This window comes from Orycteropus afer, unplaced genomic scaffold, assembly GCF_000298275.1.
Source record: "Orycteropus afer afer isolate SDZICR_OR568_19922 unplaced genomic scaffold, OryAfe1.0 scaffold00058, whole genome shotgun sequence".
NCBI lineage: Eukaryota > Metazoa > Chordata > Mammalia > Tubulidentata > Orycteropodidae > Orycteropus > Orycteropus afer.
In genome coordinates this window covers 4,021,106-4,032,127 of record NW_006921645.1, presented here as the reverse complement: position 1 = coordinate 4,032,127, position 11,022 = coordinate 4,021,106, and the positions used below count along the sequence as shown (strand labels likewise).

General features: G+C 37.2%; 1 protein-coding gene across 1 annotated transcript in view; it reads left to right on the top strand.

Moving 5' to 3' along the window:
- Positions 1 to 4,199: 4,199 nt before the first annotated feature.
- Positions 4,200 to 11,022, top strand: part of LDAH (lipid droplet associated hydrolase) — a 148,514-nt gene continuing 141,691 nt past the window's right edge. The window contains exon 1 of the mRNA XM_007939258.1: positions 4,200 to 4,353. Within this exon, the coding sequence (XP_007937449.1) occupies positions 4,200 to 4,353 (154 nt within the window). The remainder of the gene's footprint in view (positions 4,354 to 11,022) is intronic.

Below are 11,022 nucleotides of genomic sequence, written 5' to 3'. Positions count from 1 at the left end.
AGGCAGTATCTCTAAGGAAGTAGCTTGCCCAACCTTCCTTCCGAGGAGTGGCTGGTGGGATTGAACCTCCAGCCTTCTGGTTAGCAGTCAAGTGCCTTAGCCACTATGTCACCAGAGCTCCCATTAAACAAAGAAGTTGGAACAAAATGCATTTCTTTCTCTTTTTTTTTCCCCTAACCTTACCACTAAAATGACAACAATACAAAAAGAGGCAATATAACAAGCAGACAAGAGAAGTGAAATTTTAGAAACTTAAAGGAGTTGGATGGGTTATAATCAACTTAGAACAGCAGTTTTGATGGAATATAGTATTTGATCAAAAGATTGAACTACAGTTTACTTAATCATTCCTCTAATGTTGAATCATATATGTCATTTTTAGTGGCTGTGTGATGGTTTACCATAATGTACTTACCCATTTCTCCATTGATAGACACAGGTTCTTCAGCTTTTCACTGTTATAAATAACACCCCATGCAACTAATCTTTAAGTAAATCTTTTGGATTATTTTTTTAGAGTTGATTTCTTGACATTTCTGACTCAAAGTTTATCACTTTTACGAGTATTGATCCATCCTGCCAGATTGCTTTCTAAAGCCTTTTCCATTACTACCATTAATATGTAAACTTTCCCATGTCACCACATCCGAACCAGCATTGCATTTACTTTAAGGTGTTCACTCTGGGGACAGACAGGTAGTACTCACAGCGAATTTCTTGACTGTGGGCTAATAATAGTAAATACTAGGACAGGGGAGAGTATACCATGCATGACATGGATAACAAGTTGTACTGATTTACCAGTAAAGCTTACTGATTACCTTATGATTACCTTATCATGGCCAGGTTATGATAAAGACAGATGCTATGAGTTTAGAGGAAGGGGAGATTTTCTTTAGCTGAGGTGCTCAGTGAAGGCCTCATTTAGGACAAAAGATCTGCACTAACATAAGAAAGATTTGAAGAAGAAAATCAAGATAGCTAAATGAGGGCTAATATAAATCTGGGTACAATAAGGAGACAGAAACCACACAGTAATTTAAATGGGAAGTTAAATGTAGAGAATACTGTTAAGTTGTGATAGGAGAACAACAGTAAAGATGGCAAGAAAACTCTGCAAGATACCCTGGGGTTGAGGGATGGTACCAAAGAAAGACAAACTTGGAACAAGGTTTCAAACTTTTTTGAAGAAGGTGTGGTTACAGCTCATTGGATGGTAGAGATATTGCTGGCTTGCCTGAGTCAGAGCTGGCCCACTGTCACTGTCAGTAGGCGAGCCAGGTCTAGTAGAGGGTATACAGAGGGGGTCTAGGCACCACTGAGGCATGAGACCTGGAGTATTTAGAGTCTGTATTGGAAAGACTGCAGAACAGCCCTCAAGGCTCAGGCAACTTGCACCAGGTAGGTGGGCACAGAGGGAGTTGGCTACACTGCAAGAGCTGGTGTCACTTTGGGTGATGCTGGAACCAGGAGTTGAAGAGATCTTACTTTGAAGGAACCTTGAGTGCTGTTGTGTATGGTGTATGGCTTGGGACAGGATAGTTCTAGGCCCCTGTGCAGAACAAAGTTTAGGTGGCTGTGTGACAGATTTCCCACTGTGTGCGTGTGGGACTGAAGGGATTTTTGGGGAGCAGTGAACTGGTCTGGAGTGCAAACCTGTGCTATCTGGGGGCTCTGGCTACACCACTGCTGCCTTAGTAGAGAGCTAGAGAAGCAGAAAATGTGTGTTGGCTGGCCAGATATTGGTGAAAAACTGTCTCCTACAGGCATTTAGCACTAGAGCAGGGTTTCTCAACCTCAACACTGGTGACTTTGGGCTGGATAATTCTTTGTTGTAGGTCTATCTTGTGTTTCATAGAATGTTCAGCCACATCACTGATTTCTCCCTGCTATGCCAGTAGTACCGGTTCCTATATGCATTGCCATTGAGTCAGTTCTGACTCATTGACTTATAGGACAGAGTAGCACTCCCCCCCAAAGAGTTTCTAAGGCTGTAATCTTTATGGAAGCAGACTGCCACATCTTTCTCCCATGCAGCATCTGGTGGGTTCAAACCACCGAACTTTTGGTTAGCAGCTGAGCACTTAACTACTGTGCTACCGAGTCTCCTATGCCAGTAGTATGTATCCCCCCCTAGGGGAAAAAAAAAAAAAGTTATAGAAAAAAATATCTCCAAAAACCAGAGCTCCCCAAAATATCTCCAGGTATTGCTAAATGTCCTTTGGGAACAAACTTGTCTCCAGTGGAAAACTGCTGCACTAGATAAACCTAGGGGCTGAGCTGGGGATAGGTAGAGGTGGGGGTGAGGAGGGTGGTGGGGAACATAGTAAGCTCTCCAGAAATCTGTTGAGAGAGCATAGGTGAAACCTAGAAAGAAAGCTCCTTCCTTCTGTAATGACTCTCCAGCACCCTCTAGTGACAAAGTTTAACATCATGTCAGCTGGCAAAGGGAAAAATAAAGGGCCCAGATACATTTTCTTAGATAAGCAATAAAGGATTTGGAACTGAGAGTCAATAAATTGATAACTGGCATATTCCAGAAAATATTCTAGAAGTTATTGGGAAGTAAATGAGCAAAGTGACAGGAGGAGAAAATAAATAATAAATGAACAAAGTGACAAGAACAGAAAAATGTGAGAACACTGAGGAAATCAAGGACAAAGAAGCCTGGAGTACAAGATTGGTGTAAAAAATAGAAGAAGAAGAGAAGCTTACAAAGATACTTTGAGTCTTAGTTCAGGAGAACTTTGAATGAATGGAGGAGAGTTGAATGTGAATATTGAAAGACAATTGAAGTTTTAAGACATGGTACTGTTGATAGACATAAGGAAGGCTTGGGTAGAATTGGAGGTAGAAATAATTTAGGACTACATTTTTGTACATATATAGATTATTTAAAAAGTTGCTCATATTTTAATCTCATATTCTAGTATTTTTTCCACAGACAAATTTCATAATTTGATAATATAGAACTTTAATAATACTGAAAATACATATAATACATAACCGTGTTGTTGTTGTGAGGTGCGATCAGGTTGGTTCTCACTCATAGTGACCCTATATACAACAGAACGAAACACTGCCTGGTCCTGCACCACCCTTACATTCTTTGCTATGCTAGAGCCCATCATTGTAGCCGCTGTGTCAATCCATCTTGTTAAAGGTCTTCCCCTTTTTTGCTGACACTCTCCTTTACCCAGTATGGTATCCTTCTCCAGGAAGTAGTCCCTTCTGATAATATGAACAAAGTATGAGAGATGACGTCCAACCATTCTCACATCTAAGGAGTATTCTGGCTGTGCTTCTTCCAAGACAGATTTATTTGTTCTTCTGGCAGTCCATGGTATATTCAGTATTCTTCACCAATACCACAATTCAAAGGCATCAACTCTTCTTCAATCTTGTTTTTTCGTTATCCAGCTTTCAAGTGCACATGAGGCTATTGAAGATACAATGGCTTTGGTTAGGTGCACCTTAGTCTTCAAAGTGACCTGTTTGCCCTTTAACCCTTTTAAAAAGTCTTTTCCGGCAGATTTGCCCAGTGCAATACATCATCTCATTTCTTAACTGCTGCTTCAATGGGTGTTGATTGTGGATCCAAATAAAATGAATAACAATAATAATACATATTAAATATGCTATTTAATTTTGGGCAAGAGAAGATTACTAGAGGAAGGAAATGATGATACATTGAAATGAGGAAGAGAACATAAAGGAAATCACTGTCCCTCTTGTGTTCTGTTGTAGAAAATGCAAGGGCAAATCGTAATCTCTTCCCCCCACCATCAGTCTTCACTGGGTGGAAGTAGGGGGATGTTTTTCCACTGATAAAATACATAGCTATAAGAGAGTTCCAGCAGAGAGAAAGTGAACATGCTATCTGTGGTTATTATCAGTTTAGATGGGAGAGGAGAGATAAGGGAAAAGATTACTGTGATTCTGATTCAAACCCTTATGTGGTTTTATTATTTGCCAAATAATGTGTTTCTTTGTTTCTCCCCACTCCTGTACTTTGCTTTAGTTTTTTTGCAATCCTATAATCCGGAATTGCTGAATAGTCTTATATTTACCATCTCTATTTGTGTGGCATCTCCTAGTTATATTGACATTTGCCTTTTTTTAATTCTTGAATATTTTCTTCAACTCCAGGTTGTATGTTTTAGTGACTTTTCACATGGTTTTTCTTCCCTTATTTAGAAATGGACTCAGAAAGCAAGGAAGAAATCCCTGTGCATGAGGAATTTGTTTTGTGTGGTGGAATTGAAACCCAGGTTCTAAAATGTGGGCCCTGGATTGACCTCTTTAATGATCAAGGTGCTAGTAGGCCTAAGGTGCTTATTCTCATTATTACTGGTAAGTATGAGAATCTGGATGAGGAAATGTTATAAACGATTCCTAATTTAAAATATTTGTAACTATTTCTAATTTTAAAAACACCATTACAAGTTCATTATAGAGAATGTGGTAGATTTAGGAAATTTTATAGAAGGAAAAATATCACTCAGTCCATTAATAACAACCACTATTAATACCTTGGTGATTTTTTTTTCTTTTGCTAGTATATATTTATAATATGTGTATTATACTGTTGTGTATATCATTCTGGGGGGTCAAAATTAGAAGTATACTATGTGTACAGTTTTATAATCTTTTGTTTTCCCCTTAATAATACCTAGAATATTTAGAATTTTATCAAATGCTTTTGATAGGTTCTAAATAACTTTTTCCTCTCCTTTAAAGAGATTATATTTGTACTCTAATGTGTTTATTTAGTCTGTCTTCTTGGTTCATTGGATTTGGCAACCAGGTCCTTTTTGATCTTGACTAGATCACTGTGAGTAGATTGTTAGGGCTAGATATGTGCCTGCACGTATTTGAAGCATTTTTTAAATTGTGATTGAATTTGAACATATATGTTTATTATCTATTTGTGATTTTTGTTCTCTGAACTGACAGTTTAAAACCTTTGCACATTTTTCAACTGTGTTATCAATATTTTCCTTACTGATTTCTAATAGCCTTTTTATATTTAAAGTAAATTTGTACTTTTGTCTATTATATGTAGTAAGTATCTTTCCTGGTTAGTCTTTGATTCCTTTTCTATTGTTTGGCTATGCACAAAAATATGGCTGGGAAAGAGCTGCCTCCTCAAGCTAGAGTCAACCTTAATGCCATAGATACAGTAAAGCTTTTGAGAGCTTTATTTGCTAATCTGACATGATGCAAAATGAAAATCACAAATGAGTAATCAGAAAGTAGAATGTATGAATTATGAATCATGGAAAATTGGAAGTTGTCAAAAATGAAATAGGATGCTTGGAGATCAGTATCCTAGGCATTAGTGAGCTGAAATGGACTGCTATCAGTCATTTTGAATCAGACAATCATATGGTCTACTACTATGCCAGGAATGACAGATTGAAGAGGTACACATTCACTGTCAAAAAGAACATTTCAAGATCTAACCTGAAGTACAACGTTGTCTTGGTAGGATAATATCCAGATGCCTACATGGAAGACAAGTTTACATGGAAGACAAGTTAATACGACTGTTACTCAAATTTATGCACCAACCACTAATGCCAGACATGAAGAAATTGAAGATTTTTATACCTACTTTTGCAGTCAGAAATTGATCAAACATGCAGTCAGGATACATTGATAATTACTGAAATCTGTTGAGAGAGCATAGATAAAACCTAGAAAGAAAACTGGATTGTAAATTGGATGCAAAAGTTGGAAATAAAGAAGAATTAGTTGCAAAATATGGCCTTGTTGATAGAAATGACACCAGTGATCATGCGATAGAATTTTGCAAAACCAACAGTGTATTCATTGGAGATATCTTTCTTCAACTCCATTCAACTACATGAATGGCAATTATACACATGAACCTCACCAGATGGAATACACTGAAATCAAATTGACTATATCTGAAAAAGACTATGGAGAAGCTCATTATTATCAGTTAGACAAGGCCAGAGGCCAACGGCAGAACAGACCATCAGTTTCATAAGCAAGTTCAATTTGAAGCTGAAGAAAATTAAAACAAGTCCACAAGAGCCAAAGTACAACCTTGAGTGTATCCCACTGAATTTAGAGACTATCCCAAGAATAGATTTGATGCATTGAACACTAATGCCTAAAGAGCAGATGAGTTGTGGGATGGCATCAAGAGTATCATGCATGAAGAAAGCAAAAAGTCATTAAAAAGACAGAAAAGAAAGAAAAGACCAACATGGATATCAGAAAAGACAATAAAACTTGATCTTTAGTGTAGAATAGCTGAAATGAATGGAAAGAATGTTAAAAGAGCTGAACAGAACATTTCAAAGGACTGCTCCAGAAGACAAAGTAAAGTATCATAATGAAATGTGCAAAGATCTAGAGTTAGAAATCCAAAAGAGAATTATACGCTCTGCTTTTCTCAAGCCGAAAGAATGGAAGAAAAAATTCAGGCTTCCAGTTGCAATTCTGAAGGACTCTAAGGCATTTGACTGCTAACTAGAAGGCTGGCAGTTCAAACCCACCAGCCACTCCTTGGAAGGAAGACTGGGCAATCTACTTCTGTAGAGTTATGCCTCAGAAACCCCAGGAAGGGTTGCTATGAGTCAGATTTGACTCGATGGCAGTGAGTTTGGTTTTGATTTTCTATGGGCAAAATACTGAATGATGCAGAATGCATCAAAGGTAGATAGAATACACAGAGTCTGTACCAAAATGAATTGGTAGCATATGGTCAAGAGTGGATGGTATAGCTATGTAGGAGATCCTGGCTAGAGTGGAAGAAAAATGTGGAACAAAACTCAAAATCATTTGAAAAAAAAAAAAAGTACCATGTTTGCTGGTCTGATAGAACCACTAAGTGGAACCACTGAGACTATGCTTCTAGCTGCCATTCAGGTCTGGAATTGAACCCACTCCTGTGGCTTCCAGCCAAACAAAAGACAGGCATATGAGCTGAATATTTACGTTAGGTAGATGCACTCCTTGGAGAGAACAATCTTGGGAGAATAGAAGGGCTGTGTATGCACAGGGAGACAGCTCTGGGGGCAGGAGTACATGAAAAGGAAGGACACAGGGAAGAGGCAACTATGAGGAGGAAGTGGGAGGGGAGCTTTTGCATTGTGGGAAGAAAATTGCAGTCAATGTCATGAGACAGTGTATGTGAGCTGCTGTATGGAAAATGAATTTTCTCTGTAAACTTTTACCCAAATCACAATAAAAATTGAAAAAAAAAAAAAAAAAGAATGGATAGTATTGGAAGAAGAAGCCCAAGCTTCACTGAAGGCATTGAGAAGAACAAGCCTCCAGGAATTAGCAGAATACCAATTGAGATATTTCAACAAACAAATGAAATGCTGGAAGGTCTGTCTTGTCTTTGCCAAAAAATTTGGAAGACAGCTACCTGGCCAATCAACTGGAAGTAATCCATACTTGTGCTCATTCCAAAGAAAGGTAATCTAACAATGCAGAAATTGTCAAACAATATCATTATCACTATTGCTGACATATATATAATATTGCTGAAGTTAATTAGAAAATGGTTCTAGCAGTATATTGATAGGGAACTGCCAGAAATCCATGCCTGAATCAGAAGAGGACTTGGAGTGAGGGATATCATTGCTGATGTCAGATGAATCTTGGCTGAAAGCAGAGAATTCCAGAAAGATGTTTACCTGTGTTTTGTTGACTACACAAAAACATTTGATTGCGTGGACTATAACAAATTATAGATAACATTGCCAAGAATAGGAATTCCAGAACACTTAATTGTGCTCATACAGAACGTGTACATAGACCAATGGGCAATTATTGGAATAGAACAAGGGAATACTGAATGGTTTAAAATCAGGAGAGATGTGTGTCAGGGTTGTATCCATTCACCATGTTTATTCAGTCTGTAAGATAAGCAAATAATCTGGACTATATGAAAAAGAACATGACATCAGGATTGGAGGAAGATCCATTAACACTTTTCACTATGCTGATGACACAACCTTACTTGCAGAAAGTGAAGAGAACTTGATGAAGATCAAAGGATAAAGCCTTCAACGTGGTTTACACCTCAAAAAAAAAAAAATCCTCACAACTGGACCAATAAGTCTGGACCAACTCTATGGCAATGAGTTTGGGATTTTGTGGGGGTTTTTTTAATGTATATTAAAAGCAGGGATATTTTTTCCAAAACTGGATCATATTATGCATACTTTTCTGCTTCTTGCTTCTCATACTCTGCAGTACTCAGTTCCCTTCAGGTCAGTTGGTAGAGCTCAGTATCATTGTTGTTAATGTCTGTATGACATTCCAGAGTAGAGCTGTGTCATAACATTCAGCCATGTCCCTGTTTCTAGTGGTTTTGTTGTTGTTTGTCTTGTTTTATGGTCAGGAGGTAAACATCTTTGTACATGTGCACAGCGTTACTGGTGTTTTCATTTCTGTGACTAGATTTCCAAGTGTGGGATTTCTGAGTCAGAGGTCGTATGTACTTTTAATTTTAATAATCACTGTCCCAAAAGGCTGCATCTTCACATTTCTACCTGAAATATATGAGAATACCATTTCCCACATCCTTTCTGCAATAGGTGTTAGATAGTATAGTTCATCACATAGGAGGGCTGCCCCAGTATCCTAGCTCTGTCACTTGTTAACTGTGTTCTTTATCAAATTAATTCACTCTTTCCTCATCTGTAAGATGAGCATGATAATATAAATAATATAAAACAAAGTTGTGAAGATTAAGTTCAACCATGTAAAGTGCTCAATAGATGGTAGCTATTGTTAGGAATGTTAAATTTTTTTAGATATACGAGCATAAATAATAGGAGATTGAAGAAGTATTTAGAGAGTGAGTGAAGGAAGGAGTACATGAGCTGGTGATTTATAGATGCATAAATCATCAATAGAGAGCAGTGGTTATTGATTAGTAGAATTCTTGCCTTCCATGCAAAGACCCAAGTTCAGTTCCCGGCCAGTGTACCTCAAGCACAGTCATTACTTGTCTGTCAGTGGAGGCTTGTGTGTGGCTATGATGCCAAGCAAGTTTCAGTGGAGTTTCTAGACTAGGAAGACTAAAATAGACTAGGAAGAAAGGTTTGAGTATCTACTTCCAAAAGAATCAGTCAGTGCAGATCCTATGCATGACAATGATCTTGATCCCATTGTATATGGGATTGCCGTGATTTGAGGGCCAACTTGGCAATGAGTAATGATACACACACACACACACAAACACACATATACACCTCTGTTGTGTATTTTTCTTTTTAAGTTTTAGATAGATAGATAACAAATTTTGCCATTTTAATCATTTTTAAGTTTATAATTCAGTGGCATTAATTATATTCACATAACTAATACACATAACACATAATTCACATAACATTACTACTGTCTTTGTTTCCAAAATTTTTCATCATCCCAGAATCTGTGTACCTACTAATCAGTAATTTCCCATTTCCTCCTTCCTCAGCCCTTGAGAGCCTCTAATCTACTTTCTATCTCTGAATTTGCCTATTGTAGATATATAAGTGGAATCATACAATATTTATCCTTTTGTATCTGGCTTATTTCTTTAGTATAATATTTTCAAGATTGAGCCATGTTGTAGCATATATCAGAACTTCATTCATTTTATGTATATTATGTCATTTGTTTATTCATGTATTGATGAATAGATCCTATTCTCCTTTTCTATTTCCTGGAAGAGTTTGTGTAAAATTGATACTATTTTTAACTTAAGTATTTGGTAGAATTCCCCAGGAAGCCATATAGGTCTGGGACTTTCTTTACAGAAAAGTTTTTAAGTATAATTTTGGTTTCTTTATCAATACAGGGCTATTCAGTTTATCTGTTTCTTCTGTAGTGAGTTTCAGTAGGTATGTCTTTCTAAGAATTAATTTCATATAAGTTGTCAAATTTATTGACATAGTGTTGTTTGTAATATGTCCTAATTATCTTTTTAATACAGAAGAATGTCTTTAAAATTTAAATCTGATTGTGTCTTAGCCCTGTTTAAACTCTTGCAATATTATTTAGAGTAAAAGTCAAATGCCTTATTATGGCCCACAAAGTAATGGATAATCATATTTCTCCTTCCCTGCAACCTCATCTCATATAAGATTCTCTGTCCTTCACTATACTTTAGCTCTACTGACATTCTGCATGTGAAAAGAGAACTAAGGTTGTGGCCTCTTTTGTTTCTTCAGGAGCCAACCTCCTTATTTCTTGAAGGTCTTTGTACTTGTTCTTCTCCTTTTAGTAGAATTTTCTTCCCTCAAGTGTTCACAAGCTGATTTCTTCTCATCCTTCGGGTTTCAACTAAAGGGGACCTCCTCAGACATTTTTCAGCCATCCTAATCTCTTCCCTCCTCTATCACACCGCCCTATTTCCTTTATAGCAGTTATCATGGTTCTGAATTATCTTACTTACTTTTTCTCTCCCCAGGATGAAGTTTCATAAGAATGTTTATCTGTCTTGTTCCTAATGTATTGACTTACATATGCAAGTCATCAATAAATATTTGAATAGTATGAATGAATATAAAGTAGTTCATAATATCATTTTCTTGATAAAACAGAAGAAAGCTTAGTACCACTTGTCTGTCAGTTTGTCCTGCTGTGGTAACTTGCATGTTGCTGGGAGGCTAGAGGCTATGTCACTGGTATTTCAAATACCAGCAGGATCATCCATGGTAGACAGATTTCAGTAGAGCTTCCAGACTAAGACAGACTCAGAAAAAGGAAGTCAGGCCATCCACTTCTCAAAGAATTGGCCAGTGAAAACTTCATTAATAGAAGAGATCTGTGTCTCTACCCATTCCAAAGAAAGGTGATTATTAATATCACATACAAGTAAAATCTTTCTGAAGATGCAGCAGTATATTGACAGGGAACTTCCAGAATTGCAATCTGGATTCAGAAGAGGATGCGGAACGAGGAAATTATTGCTAATGTCACGTGGATCTTGGCTGAAAGCAAAGAATACCAGAAAGATGTTTACTTGTGTTTTATTGACTATGC